This window comes from Abramis brama (genome assembly GCF_963993115.1).
Source record: "Abramis brama genome assembly, chromosome: 9".
In the NCBI taxonomy this organism is placed as follows: domain Eukaryota; kingdom Metazoa; phylum Chordata; class Actinopteri; order Cypriniformes; family Leuciscidae; genus Abramis; species Abramis brama.
The window spans coordinates 6131461-6146976 of record NC_139971.1 but is presented as its reverse complement, the minus strand read 5'-3'; the positions used below and the strand labels follow the sequence as shown (position 1 = coordinate 6146976).

Sequence of the window (15516 nt, the reverse complement as noted above, 5' to 3'; positions counted from 1 at the left end):
TAAATTAATTTACAGTTGATTACCGTTAAATTATGCTTCACTCTGTTTTTTATTTTATTTGACACATTTAACCCTTTTAACCCCACTGCAAAATCTTCAGTTTTAACCCTTATGTGCTGTTGGGGATGTTTTCATCCACTATGGGGTATTTTTGAGTCTTAATTTGGCCATAACTTTCTCTGTGTTTTAGCAAATGGAATGATTTTTGGTGACAAATCTTATTTTGACACATATTTTGGGAAAATGCTTTGAAAATTTTCAAAAACTCAACAGTACACTGTGGGCAAATTCACTAATTCACTACCCTTTCGTTATGTTCGTGGCTGAAAACAGCCACTACTTTAAACTGCTGTAAAAATGTATCAGATAAATATTTTTTTTTCAATTTTTTTTGCATAAATCTATTAATCAACCTCAGTCCTGATCAAAACTACTAAATGTTTAAAAAAATTCAGGTTTTTAACTCTTTAATTGCCAAATTCATAAATTATGTCACTGATTTGGGGGAAAAAAACACACAAAATGACTTATTTTCAATATAAAATGTGATTGTGGACTGGATTTTTTTTAACCTTTTATCACAGTCTTGGAAATGTCAAAGATTAGAAACAACATTGGTTTTGATGCATTGTTAGTTTTTGTGCAGCATCAGATTTTAACTTTTTCTCCCTCATTTACTGTTCGTGGCTGTTTTGCCCCCATTGCCCCATTATAACCACATTTTTTGATTGTAAAGCCATGACACCATATAATCATGCATTTATGATTGTTGGTGGTTTTCCCTGTTGGGAAGAGGTAAAATTTGTAATTTTTACTGTTGATAACCAGGTGGCACCATTAACCCTTTAGATAGGCCTGTGCAAAAAAAAGCTTAGTTTCTGGCTTTTACATCAAAGTTTTGCAGTCAAATTTACAGTCTATTTCAGAAAACAAATGGACTAAGAATAGTGAAAACATGTTTTATCTAACTATCTAAATCACTTCATGAGAAACATATCAAGATACTTACACTTTTGTATGTTTTTTTTGCACCTGCATATACCAAAACAAAAAAAAGGTACAAATTATCTCAAATAATGTATAAAATCTTTTATATCATTTAAATTTCTAGCAGGATCCTACCTTCTGTAAATCAGAACAATAGGAAGTGCAAATAAAAGCAATGAGAACAGTGCCAAAACTGCGAGGAAAGCAGTGAATGATATGCCTGCAAAAACAAAGAGAACGGACAAACATGGCTTTTGTTCCTGTTCATTTCAGTAATGACAGTAATGTACAAATATATGGTGAATCTGTACAGCTGGGTTCCTCAAATCCGGTCCTAGAGAGCCACTGCTCTGCAGATTTTATCTCCAACCCAAACAAACACACCTGAACAAGCTAATCAAGAGCTGTGTTCCAATTCAGAGGCTGCGTCCTTCAAAGGTCACGAAGATCAGAACGAGTGTTGTTAAATGGGACTGTCTAGCCTATGGAGGATTGTTCTTGACGCCTAGCAATTGTGACAGCTGCTGTTGATGAGTGGCAGTAACATTTGTACTGGACTTTTTTGAAAGTTATATTAAAGGGGATGTCTAACACTATTTCACGCATTCTGATGGCCAAAACATGGCCAAAGTTTAAAAAAAGCTCGAGAAAGATTTGACATTTTGTTTTTAGACCGCAAAATCAACAATGTCATCAAAGAAGAGTGTTTTTGGTTGTGAGGGAAAGACAACACGCATGTTTAGTAAATCAAAAGTTATCCAGGGAAAGTGTGACGATGTATTGTGTGTGTTTAAATACATTTGTTTAGCTGACCACCATAAGTGTAAATTTTTTTATTTTAAAACCAGTCCGTGCTTGTGACTCTTTAGCTCCGCCCACGTCACGCCTCCAGGAGCTCGACTGTTTTTGGAAAGAACCAGTACAGCTGTATCTATCTTTTATAAATCTGATCAAACTAAAGACTCATCGGAGATATGAAGGATTCAATACTACGCTATAGGTATTCAACATTTACATGAGATTGGTAGAAACTGTGTTTGTTATGTACCCTTTAAACTGTCTGAAAACAAAACAGGGTTCACAAACAGTCTAAATATGTTCACCATGGTCCATTTCTGTATATAGCAAAGAGTATAAACCAGTGGCGGCTGCTGGTCTTTCAAAGACGGGAAGCTCATTTTCGGCCTACATCATAAAAATTGTCCATATATTTATACGTAAATTCTACGTTCCTTTTCAAGAAAATGCTCTGTGACCCTGTCGTACCAACTAGGCGTCTTTTCCAGTGACTTGACCAGTGTCCTCTCAATGGCCAGCAGAGTTAAATATAATTGTATAAATGTAATAATATAATAAAGGTCTAAATAATAATATAATAAAGTATAATAATACTACTACTACTAATATATTTTTTAAATTATTTTAATAATATAAAAAATATAATAAGTAATAATATAATAAAGGTATAAATGTAGAATTGTGTGAAATGTATTATGAAAATTGGCTAGCAATTTCGACAAGCAAATAACAAGAAATAGGTTTCAGCAGTTTGTCTTTCAATTACATTTGAAAAATCCGCAATGGGACTGAGCTCGAATAGCTTAAGCGTCAGCGACTTTTTATTGTATGAAATCGCTGTCAATCAAAAGGAGATGCAGCCTTTCGACAGACCCTCCAATCATCAGGCAGAAGCCCGGAGTCCAGGCCAGCCCACTCCTCCATTCACTCCCAGAGACGCGGAGTGTCCGTGGGCGGGACATAATCGCAGCATTTATCCAATGACCGTCTAGTTTCGAAGCACTGAAAAAAAAAAACTGTTCAGAATCAGAGCAGCCCCATTGAAGTCAATGGATGCTGGGCTTCAACAGGGAAATGCACTGTGATGCTACGTGAATGTATGAGAAGGAAATCGAGTCAGCTGACCTGCTATATGTAACTGATTCTGAACGAACTCGTCTTTGAGATGAACGTTTTCTAACGCATTTTTAGTCAATAAAATGTTAACACAATAGTAAATATTTGACCATTATTTTTTTGACATATAGGGGAAGCCGAGCTTCCCTTGCAGTCTTAAAGAAATCCCCGCTGGTATAAACTATATATATAATCGCATCTTAGTAAGATATAAGTCAACATTTGAACTGAGTTTTTTGTTCTATTTTTACATTTGCATCATTAGATATATGAGTAAGCTAAAACCCAATGCTTATTCTCTCAAAACAATCCTGTCGTCACCAGCACACAAAGAGTTGTATCCTTCATTTCATGGGAAACGAAGGATGCATTTGGAGGCCGCATCTGAAGGAGCCTTCGAATTGGGACAGCCTTTGCCGAGTTGTGGTGAAGCAATGGCCTTCGAATGCGACCTTTGAAGGATGCAGCCTCTGAAGTGGGACACAGCTGAGGTCTTTAGAGTAGGTACTACTAGATACTAGGAAAATTGCAGGTAGGTGAGATTGATTAGGATCTGAACTAAACTCTGCAGGACAGTAACCCTCCTGGGCAGGATTTGGGGAACCCTGCTCTACCGTCTCAAGCACAGACTGACCTGGGACAGTGATCTGTAGGATCGTGGAGTTCCCTGCACCATGTAGGTTCTGTGCCTCACAAATGTATTCCCCACTATTATTATGGGTCGCAGTAAAGGAAAGCACCCGCGAGGCACCCACTTCTTCCACTATACCTTCCTTCTTCATGAACCACCTGTGGACCGCTGGAGGGTTGGCATTACTTTGGCAGGTAAGGGTTACATTATTACCAAGCCAGACTGAGCCTGTAACAGAGATCTGTGTTTCCTTAGGAGGATCTGTGGGCCAGAAAGAGAAGAAACTGAGTATTTTCATAAAAAGAGAAAAGCTGCAAACTGTGTTGGGTTAAAACCTCACACTCCACATTGAGGATGACGGTCTTGTGGCTGAGCAGGGGTTTGTCCTGTCTGTCTAGCAGATGGATGGAAACACAGTTCACTTTCAGCTCATGATGGTGGAACGAAGGGACGAAATTCAAAATGGCAGAAACATTCTGTGTCCCATCAGCATTCAGCTGTGTCCATTGTGTTATGTTCCCACCAAATGCAGGATCCCATGTTACATTTGGAGAGTTACTGGGGCAAGGCGCTGGAACAGTGCAAGTCAGATTCCCCACCTCACCCTCCCTGAGTCCCGGCACAATCACATACGGCTCAGGCGCAGCCAACGAATCTATCAGGATATGGAGAGGAGAAAGAGTGATGGTAATGGTATTCATTTGTATAGAAACTGAGCATTTACAAATAATTACACTTTATTTCAAGATGCCCTTGTTAACGTGTAATTAGGGTAATATTACAGTTTTTTTTACAGTTGCTATAGGATACATTTCTCAATTAATTGATAAGATAACAGTACAATTGATAAAGACTTTTGGAAAACCAGAACTCAGAGGTGTCTGATCTAGTTCACAGCTAAGAACAGCTAACATAGGAAGTGTCTGTGTGAATGACGTAAAGAAAACTTTTTGTTTTTCCATATCGTGATATCATACGCCAGCATAAGGCGCCATGGGAAAGTCTTTAAAGACAACTCCATTGAGCACAGGGTGAAAGCATTTTCTGCATTAATAAGGATGTGAGAATGTCATGAGAAGAAATAAAAAAAAAGTATAATTATTATTTTTGTCTAGAAAGCTTATATAATTTGATAAGGTTTAATGCATTTAATGCACTTTTTTTTACCTCTAAATTATTAGATTTTATAAATAATTTTAATATAAAATATAGCTGCGAGCAGCGATGGAGGGCCCAAGCCGGTGGCACCGCCACCCTGGTGCCTTTAGTTACACTAAAGCCACCGGGGTGGCGGTGTCACCGGCTTGGGCCCTCCATCGCTGCTCGCAGCTATATATATATATATATATATATATATATATATATATGTATGTATATATGCCAGTTGGTGGCGCTATAACTTTGACTCACAATAGTTACATCCATCTGATCGGCCTCTTACCACGAACACACTGCTGAAGTTTCATCAAGATCAGTTAACGTATGCAGAAGTTATATTACTTCGTGTTTCTCTTTTCTCGCCATTGTTTCCTCGCCACGGCCAAACCGTTCGAGATATCTAAAATCCGTCCGGAATTTATCATCCTCAATGTCTTGACTTCATGCTGACCGAGTTTGGAGGCGATTGGATGAATTCTCTAGGATGAGTACATCAAATTCCACAGCATGCGTTTTCCAAACAACCCATAATTGTTGGGCGGAACTAATAACTTAAGAGTGCGGAAGTTGTTCGGCCCGATGAGATCTATATGTGTACCGAGTTTCATATTAATTCATGCAAGCGTGTTTGATATATGGACCAAGTTTTGAGGCCGTGTCCAAGGGGGCGCTATTGAGCCCCCCTGCCACGCCCGGGTACCAGCTTCAGCCCGGCTCTGATGACCATGGGTTCTGACCTGTGTGAAAAGTTTCAAGAGTTTTTGAGCACGTTAAGGGCCCCAAAAGCCCCTGAAACCTTGAAAAACAAAGATTAAATGGAATAGACCAACCCCCCCTCCACACACACACAGACACACAGAGAGAGAGAGAGAAAATTCTCCAGAAAATCCACATTCAAACCAAAATATCTGACTTCCTGTGGGTCTGAGGTAATGACTGTAAATTAGAAAGTTGTCCGGCTTGATGAGAACAATACACCTACCAAGTTTTGTGATTCTAGGAAAAACTAAGCCCCCATTTTTGACTAAAGGTGGCGCTACTGAGCCATTCCACCACGCCCGTTTCTGAAACTTTGCACATGTCTACTGGATAATAAATGTGATGTGTCTGTCGAGTTTCATGCATTTTCAAGCATGTGAAGAGTCTCAAAAGCATCCAAAAAGAATATTAAAGTTTGATGCGTTGCCACGGCAACAGTATCTAAGATATCAATAATCCTTTCACAGGTCTACATCTGCCGTGTGTCTACATTATACACATAAAGTTTTAAGCAAATCGGGTAAAAATAAGAGAGTGATTTCAAAGCATTTTGAAAGTGACACACTTCCTGTTGCCAGTTGGTGGCGCTATAACTTTGACTCACAAATGTCACATCCATGTGATCGGCCTCTTACAACGAACACACTGCTGAAGTTTCAGCAAGATCAGATAATGTATGCAGAAGTTATAACACACTTCCTGTGTCCCATTATTCGCCATAAATTCGTTTCCTCGCCACGGCCAAACCGTTCGAGATATCAAAAATCTGTTCGCAAGAATTCATCCTCAATGTCTTGACTTCATTCACACCGAGTTTGGTGGTGATCGGATGAATTCCCTAGGAGGAGTATTTCACATTCCATTGTATGCGTTTTCCAAACAACGTATAATAACCGACTTCCTGTTGGGCTGGTGTAAAACTTAGAGCATGAAAGTTGTTCGGTCCGATGAGATCTATATGTGTACTGAGTTTCATATTATTACATGCAAGCGTGTTTGATATATGGACCAAGATTTCGGACCCCATTCCAGGGGGCGCTGTCGAGCCCCCCTGCCACGCCCGGGTACCAGCTTCAGTCCGGCCCTGATGGCCGCAGGTTCTGACCTGTGTGCAAAGTTTCAAGAGTTTTTGAGCATGTTAAGGGCCCCAAAAGTGGCAAAAAGTCACAAAAAAAATAATGAAAAAAAAAAATAATAATAATGAAAAAAATCCTTACGAAAACAATAGGGCCTTCGCCCTTTCAGGGCTTGGGCCCTAATAACAACGTGATATTTAATGACTCTTGCCAGATGGAGCAAATGAACTGTTCCCCTGGATCCCAAAGTCCCATTTGAAGTCGGTTTGCTTCAGTGTGCATTCATGTAGATTATATATTTAGACATTACAATTTATTTTTGTTTTGGAAATATGTGGGCATTATAAGCATGTTTTTTTTTTTGGGGGGGGGGGGGGGGGGGGGGTGTATTTATACTGAAGTGGTTTATTTTGCAATAATTAAAGTCAGTAAAGTGGACAGTAGGGATTTACAATGCAGAACAACCCACCCCCACACAAATGCAAAATGAATGGTGAAATTATTAACAGCATTTTTGGAGCTGTAACAGTTTTTTTATATTCTGAATGAAAATCAGCATATTCAAATATTCTTCGGGTTTTACTCATTCCTTTATTTGTGTGTTTGTTCTGGATTATTTTAGAAAAATAAAATAAAAAGAAAATCAACACTTTCTCATTCATTCCTATTAGGGTCGGGGTCAAATTGACCCGCGAGGGAAGGATTTGGTAGCCTACTATTTTTATTACAACCAATTTTATTGTATTACAATTTTTGTGTGTATTCCAAGTTTAAGTGTGACAAAAGTTCTAAGGTCTTGGACCACTCCGATGAACACTCAATTCATAAAAATGTTAATATTTCGGGTCAAAACGACCCGAGGAGAGGATCGAGATGTTTTGCCGCGGGTTGATTTCCATCAATGTATGTACAATTTTGGCGCTCCAACACAAACAAAACTCAACTATGTGTTTTGGGAGCAAAAATACACAAAATTAGTGGCAATGTTTGACCTAAAATGTAAGTTGTTTATAGCTAGGCTACAATGTGCCCCGTAAAACTCTGAACATTTTTCAAAGATGTGATGCCACAAACCGCTTAAACTGAAAAGTAATGTCTGATTCTTCCTGGAACATTTGCACTGCCTTACCTGACACCTTTATCTGCACAGCTTTAGTTGCAGTCACACTAAACCCCTCAGATGAAAACCTGAAGAAGTAGCGATCTGAATGCAGGCTGGTGAGATTCATCATGACAGAAGTGCAGTTTTTCTTTCGTAAGTCCCCCACCACCTTTATCAGAGGTTCCTTCTGTCGCTGAGCGTCGGTAAAAGCCTCTGTATCATAGAGTGACCACAGAGATCCTCGCCTCCAGGTTGCTTCTGGTGAAAGGTCAAGATATTTTTCTTTCTCCGTTGAAATTTCAAATCGGCAGGGAATCAAAAGGCAGGAGCCGCTGGTGGCGTTTAGGGTTTTGGGGACCGACATTTCCATGCCATTACACCAAGAAGCTGGAATACAAATGTGCTATAATGAAATGTAATAAAAATCTATAGGCCTATATATACATTGTCCCTCAAAAATATTTTGACAATTATGCCACAATTAACAATTTATAGGCTACATGTACGCATTATAGACTATATAGCCTAGATTTACTTGAAAGAAAATAGCACAAGCACACTTTTCAGTCAACGCATTTCACTCAATGAAGCTTGTTAGGTTTCAAAATGAACTTTCTGGTTAGAGCACATGTACACTTCATATACACTCTTAAAGGTCCCATTCCATGGATTATTTTTATTATTTTATCATGTTTCCAGGGGTGCCCTTATAATGTTAGTATGTTTTTTAGATCAAAAATTGTTATAATTTAGAAATAAAAGGCATATTTCCTAGCCTGATTTCATTCCCTGGTTTGAACACTCTGTTTGAAGGGGCGTGTCTGCTGTGAGACTTCAGTGTAAACGCCCTCTGCTGTGATTGGCTGACATGCTTGCATATGAAATATCTGGCATTACATGTGGAACTATCTGGAAAACTTTTACTATTACAGCTATTATACGTTTTTACTATTACAACTATCGGGATTAACGAATCGTGAGAAGTTTTTTAAGTATTTAGATCTATTTCAATCACATAAAAAATTGCAGTGAGCGTTGAGCAGATGACACAGCCTGTTGATCGCGTGAAAAAAGATCTTATCATTGCAACGCAGTTTCTGCACTCACTAATGATTTCACCAATGCAAACATGAGGCATATAAATACAGAAAGAGCTTCGTTGTGCAGTGTAACAGCGTCATTGATTTCATAACGAGTTTTGGCAAGTGTCCAGATAAACTCGCGCTGTGTGATTGATTGACAGCTTGGACGATTGGAAAGGGACTGTTCTTTGATCGCTTTCTGTATATTAATCACATTTAAGTAAGATTATTTTCATCCTACTAAGAGAAACGATGTTAAGTTGATCGCTACTTCCATATTAAATCACTACTTACAGCTTGCTGGAATATAGTTGAAATTGCCCCCTTCGTCAGTATGAAACGCTGAGAGAAGCCTGCTTGATATTATCCCAGGTTAGAAAAACAGTCCGTGGTGAAATGGACAGAGCAAACTAACAACTTCGAATTAAACTTTTGCGGTATCCGATTATAGATAAACATCAACCGTCTGTTGACATTTCGCCATCAATACGCCTGTGTTCCTGTGGGCGGAGGTTAGTCTAAACACGGTTCTGGTGATGTCACTAATGAAGGAAGTAGAGGGGTGTAGTCCAATCCAGCCGTTTTTTGTAGTCAACTTCTGTTAAATAAAATATCTCGCTTGGCATTGAACTTTGAGCGTTATAATTTTACAGATATTATTTATACTCTAACAACAACATTACACACTAACTAAACTTTGAAACATGGAATCGCATGCAACGGGACCTTTAAAAATAAAGGTTTGGCATCTTTGGTTCCATGAACCTTTTTGGAACCTTTAATTTTAGGAGTCTATGATAAACATGCATTAACTACCATGAACTAACAAGCAATACATTTGTTACAGTATTTATTAATCTTTGTTAATGTTAGTTAATAAAAATACAGTTTTTCATTGTTTGTTCACGTTAGTTCACAGTGCATCAACTAATGTTAACAAATACAACTTTTGATTTTAATAATGTACTAGTAAATATTGAAATGAACATTAGTCAAGATTAATAGTTGTAGAAGTATAGTTCATTCTTAGTCCATGTTAAATGTTAATGTTAACTAATGAAACCTTATTGTAAAGTGTTATTTGTTTGCATTATTTGTTTGCTGATCTAATTAAATGAATTTCAGACATTTTCAAGTATGACATTAGTGTCCAATTATTAATGTTATTATTATTATTTTTTTTATTTTTTTTGAGGTTGAGGTCATTGTTAGTTCAATTATATTCTTAATGAAAACATAAAAAAAGACCAACCTGATAGAATGCTGAATACAAGAAAATCTGCAGCAATCATTCTGAGAATCACCTGATGTGTAGAAATAATGAAGATTAAATGTAGCATCTTTTTTATAGTCATTTGTCTTGACAGTTGTAACAGTTTACAATTAAATAATTTCTAATTTAAAACACATTTGATAGTTTACCTCAAATAGATTTTAATGAGCGACCCAGATAAGAGTGACCTTTACTGCAGTTGTGATGAAGTCATTTTACCACAGATGGAAGATCTCATTTGAATCAGAAAAATATGTTGCAAGATACTTGACAACGCCTTAAATGCAAAAAGCAGAAGTAAAATGTGTTTATCATTTATTTCATTTTGGGTTTAAAGTTTCAGCCAGGACTTTGGTGTGCATAAAAATCAAGAGTTCCCAGTTAAAGAAATGAAAACATCAGAAAGAACAAGAAACCAAGAGATGAATGAAAAGAGCAGGATGGGATGAAAAACAACCTAATACAGAGGAATTTGTTACATTGTAGTGTTGGATTACATTTTTATTAAATAGTTAGTATATAAACTGAGAAAGTGATTACTGAGTTTACAGCAAGATATTCCTGCCCGACCTGGTTTTCCTTTGTTCTCTAAATGAGTCAATTCCTGAGACTCTCACCCTCACCCTTTGCCCTTATGCATTTCCTGCCTAGTAAGCTCAATGTACAGCTGTGCTTTTGTCTCTGTGATCATGTGAAGATATGGGTGATACCGTCAGGCTGACTGGATCATTTGAGTAGTTATGCTGATTCAATTGGACTCAGAGTAGGGTGTGTTCCTACTTCATTTGCATGCTTTGTTCAGAGTCTCCACCTCTATGTAATCCCTCCCCCTTGGAATGTATATAACTACAATGCATACTGTATTAGATTAGATCATGTTGGATGTTTCTACAGCCGCGTACAGCGGAGTTCTCAATAAAGAATAACTTCCGTTGAACGCGATCCCAACTGTCTCGCTGGTCTCTGCTTCGAACAAAGAAAACTTTACAACAGATGTTGCCGTGACCCGGATGGAGAAGGAAACTCAAAGAATTTTAAGCTCAATGAACTGAATCTTGAAACTTCAAGCTCAACAAAAGATTTGACAAAGATTGCCAGACTGAATCTTTCCAGCTTCCTCCAGATTGAAAACTTCAAGCTCAAAGATCTCAACAAAGCTGACTGAGTTCCAGACTGAATCTTGAAACTTCAAGCTCAAAGATCTCAACAAAGCTGACTGAGTTCCAGACGAAATTTTTCTGTACAACCAACGATTCGGTGAGTTTACACTCCATTCAAAGAACCAATGCAGACCAGTACAAATGTTTTCCTCTGCGCCGTTCAGAGAAGTAGTTAACAAACAGCTGTAGAGTTTGGTTAACTAAAGATAAGCCTCTAAAAAGTTTTCTTTTAGAGATGAAATTGATCCTCTGTTGTTGACAGGGAAGATTAACAATTACATGTTAATATTATGTGTATGCTCTTGCTAGAGAAGACCTATCTGTAAGCTAGAGAAAGTTAGCATCAAGTGCTAATAGTTGGTATCCTTTGCTTTAGGCAGAGAAGAATTAGCTTTACGTGCTAGTTATTTCTGTTGATTCTCTGTTCTTGTCGGCAGGGAAGTTAAGTGTGGTAATTTGGAAAGTTAACAATAGTTAAGCTGTGTTAACAAGTGTACCCTCTATTGTAGACAGTAGAGAGAAGTTTTAATGTTTTTGATTGTGTGGTAACAAAGAAATTCACAAAAATGTTTAGGAAAAGTACTAGACTGATTAAACCTTTATGGACAGACAGTGAATTCAAGTCTTTGTTATCAGAGCACATGGACTCCATCGTGACTGAGGAAGTCAGATTGAATTTAACAAAGAAATTTGGCATTAATCCAGGCAAAGTTTGGTCAATCGAAGATTGTAAGAAGGTACTAGGAGAAAGTATTCGCAAGAACAGTGTCAAAGGCATTATCTTTTGTCACAGAGAATTTAGCTTATCCATTGTACAAGAACAAGCTCGTTGTATAGATAATTTGAAAGAACAGAACAAAAAATTGCTTACTCAAGTGTCCTGTTTCACGAAAATGGTGGGCCTCAAGGCCTCAACCAAATGTGACTCAGAAAACCAACAGTCAGATGAAAGCTATCCTGATTTACAGTCTTTTGATAGTATAGAGGACAATGTCAATGCAGATGTAAATGCAGTTGAAGTGTGCGTAGCTAGACAAAAGCCTCAGGGAAAAGGTGTTGATACAGTTTCATTTGCAACCCCCATATTGCAGCCACAAGCAGTCAAAACATCTTTATGTCCTAAAGATATTGAGAGAATTGCTGAAAGTTTGCCATCAGTGCAAAGAAATTTTTCTGAGTTTTGGAGAGAGTTGTCCAAAAAGATGCGGCTCTACGATATGTCTCTAGCTGAAGTCACTCAGCTAATATCACAGATCTTGACTGAGTCAGAATTCAATGATTTTGAAAGTGCTGTAAACAATTCTGAGTTTCAAAATGCCAGAAAAGATGAATTGAGAGAAGGTGTTTTGAAAATCCTAAAGAATATCTTAGGACCCAAAATCGATTGGTCGAGAGTTACTAGCTGTGTACAAGAGAAAGAAGAAACTGTGAGTGAATATACTGAGAGGTTCTGTCAGGTAGCTGCAGTGTACAGTGGAATAGTGGATGATTCCGAAAGTGTGTTAGCTGACAAAGGAGCTCTAATCCGAATTTGGGCAGATGGTCTTGTAGCTGAGTACAGAACAGCCTTGCCATTCCTAGATATTACGTGGGCTAAAAGAACTCTCAGAAGTAACCTAGAAAGTTTAGCTATTTGGGAAAGAAATTCTGATGTCAAAGAGAGAGTAAGAATTGCAGCAGCATCCATTAAGGTCAACTCAGAGAAGCCAAAGAAACGCAAAAGTCCTAGAGAAGCCAGTTGTTCTTACTGTGGCAAGCACGGACATTTTGGAAAAGAATGTAGAAAAAACAAAAATAACTTAAGACAAGTTAACAATGTTATGCAGCTCTTACTACATTTGTTTGCTACTTTAAAGCAGCCCCTCCCCTCCTCGTTAAACTCGTGGGGCAACTTGATAAGATGTTAACCATTTAGGCTGTGATTGCTTAATCTCCCCAGTAACTCACAACAAAGATGAAAGACTTAGTGACTGTCACAGCCTTTGTTTGGGGGACATTCAGAAAACTCACAGCCTTAAAATATTATACCACAGAAATATTCCAGTCAGACCTCCATGCTCTATATGATGTCTATTAAGACTGATGTTTCACTGGAGAATGAAAATGTGCCAATTTTCTCACACACTGTACAGTGTGTACACAACACAGGGACAGAATAGGACACGGTTCAGTGAGGGCCCTGGAAAGAACTGACGCAACAGGCGTCGGGGGCCAATCCAGGGTGAAGACAACCTCATAGGCCTTTCCCCATTTAGTCCATCCTTACCTCACTGGTCCATAGGTGTCAAATCAATTAAGAAATAGGGAAAGAATGAAACGACAACAGTAGACTCTGAAAATGATAGAACCATAGTGTTTAAACTGCTACAACCGTAGTGTTTTGAAGAAATACTGCTCTCTGTTTTTCTGTTTTCTGTCTTACAGTGTGCAGATAAAACTTGATGTTCTTTTCCGAGATCCATATGCAACAACCGTCTCATCTGCGTATGAAGCCCCAACCTCAAGAAGACAACCAGACCCACTGCTGAACGAACTATCACAAAAGAAAATGAAAAATACACAACGCAGAGAAATTCACGAACCCTAAATTGCATGTTTTGTTTCTGTGTCAGCATGCAATTACAGATGAACAACACAGAGCAAGTTATATGTGCCTGTAACTTACACCAGTTACAAGAATGAACTTTATAGTGTATAAATTTGTATTTTTGTGAGAGTTATTAGAACTCTCAAAGGGGGAAGTGTTGGATTACATTTTTATTAAATAGTTAGTATATAAACTGAGAAAGTGATTACTGAGTTTACAGCAAGATATTCCTGCCCGACCTGGTTTTCCTTTGTTCTCTAAATGAGTCAATTCCTGAGACTCTCACCCTCACCCTTTGCCCTTATGCATTTCCTGCCTAGTAAGCTCAATGTACAGCTGTGCTTTTGTCTCTGTGATCATGTGAAGATATGGGTGATACCGTCAGGCTGATTGGATCATTTGAGTAGTTATGCTGATTCAATTGGACTCAGAGTAGGGTGTGTTCCTACTTCATTTGCATGCTTTGTTCAGAGTCTCCACCCCTATGTAATCCCTCCCCCTTGGAATGTATATAACTACAATGCATACTGTATTAGATTAGATCATGTTGGACGTTTCTACAGCCGCGTACAGCGGAGTTCTCAATAAAGAATAACTTCCGTTGAACGCGATCCCAACTGTCTCGCTGGTCTCTGCTTCGAACAAAGAAAACTTTACAACAGTAGCTACATATGTTATTGTTTCTACTGCAGATCAATAATTCATAAATTCATATAGTTGCAGTGTTGGTGATATGCCAACTGTTTTAATATTTGTGTCTAACCTAATACCCTGATCTTGCTCTTGATGTTATAAACTGTTAAGATATAGCCTATAGTCTCAGACTAAAATACATGTTTGAGCTGTTTTAACTGAAAGCAACTTGCACTGACATATCCTAAAATATGTCACTGCTATTGTTTTGCCTCAAGATCCACACCAGTAACGTTTTTATCTAAGGCACTTAAATGCCCTAATTGAACTAAGGCCTAATCCTATGCTAGGTCTGTGCTAGGTCTGTGGCGCTGCGAAGGTCACGGAACGCCTCAGGGTTCGGGCCAGACTCGTCCATTGCCTGGAGAAGCTTGGCCTGAAACACCTGCAACACCGCCATGGTGTGCAGAGCCGATGCATCCTGACCGGAAGCAGAGAAAACACGTCCAGCGAGGGCTGAAGTATTTCGGCAGGGCTTAGAAGGGTGAACCGCTCTGGATCTCCAGCCAACAGCAGTGGGCAGGCATAGATGGGCGGCAACTGCTTCTTCGAGAGGAGGAAGCTTCTTGTAACCTTTTTCCGCCGCGCCGTCAACAGAGGAGAGCGTGGCGGAAGTAGAAGCGCTCGTGCGTGCTGAGTACGGCATTCAGCCGTACTCAGATTTCTTGAGTTCTTCGTGGACTTTAGGGAAAAAAGGTGCTGGCTTGTGACGGGGGGCCTGCTGGCGCCCAGGCAGAAACCATCCATCCAACTGACATCTAGGTGGCTTCTCAGGCGAAGCCCATTCGAGACCGTGGTCTGAAACGCCCACAGTGAGGATACGCAGCATCTCAGCGTCCGAATTAGTCCCGGTAGCAGCAGCGCTAGCACCAGACTGCAAGAGGGCAGGGTCAACCGAGCCCGACCACTCTTCCTCAGACACAGTGATGGAGAGGCTGTCGTCGCGTTCTTCGTCCGACCCGCCACTTGAAGAGAGGGGCGTTGGTCTGCCTAAGTGAACAGGACTGGTGAAGGAGACTGAGATGGAGAAAGCGAGGCACGCAGGGACGTGGCCGGCGTGGGCTCGCTTAGCTCCATGTGCTCGGGCTGCCGTT

General features: G+C 39.2%; 1 protein-coding gene across 8 annotated transcripts in view; it reads right to left on the bottom strand.

The window, feature by feature from the left end:
- The window catches only part of LOC311089376 (myelin-associated glycoprotein-like), a 63778-nt gene that overhangs the window by 26231 nt on the left and 22031 nt on the right, over positions 1–15516 (bottom strand). For 3 of the 8 annotated variants that reach the window (XR_014607680.1, XM_084124032.1, XM_084124033.1), the window contains exons 2-8: positions 10132–10259; positions 9962–10013; positions 7655–8014; positions 3873–4187; positions 3536–3793; positions 1123–1207; positions 1010–1032 (exon numbers count right to left, since the gene is read on the bottom strand). Coding sequence is in view for 4 of the 8 variants with exons in the window: in XM_084124032.1 (XP_083980158.1) it covers positions 1010–1032; positions 1123–1207; positions 3536–3793; positions 3873–4187; positions 7655–8014; positions 9962–10001 (1081 nt within the window). In the remaining 4 variants the exon portion in view is untranslated. Of the gene's footprint in view, positions 1–1009; positions 1033–1122; positions 1208–3535; positions 3794–3872; positions 4188–7654; positions 8015–9961; positions 10014–10131; positions 10260–15516 lie in introns of those variants that run through there. The other 5 variants (XR_014607679.1, XM_084124035.1, XM_084124034.1 and 2 more) reach the window with 3 other exon arrangements.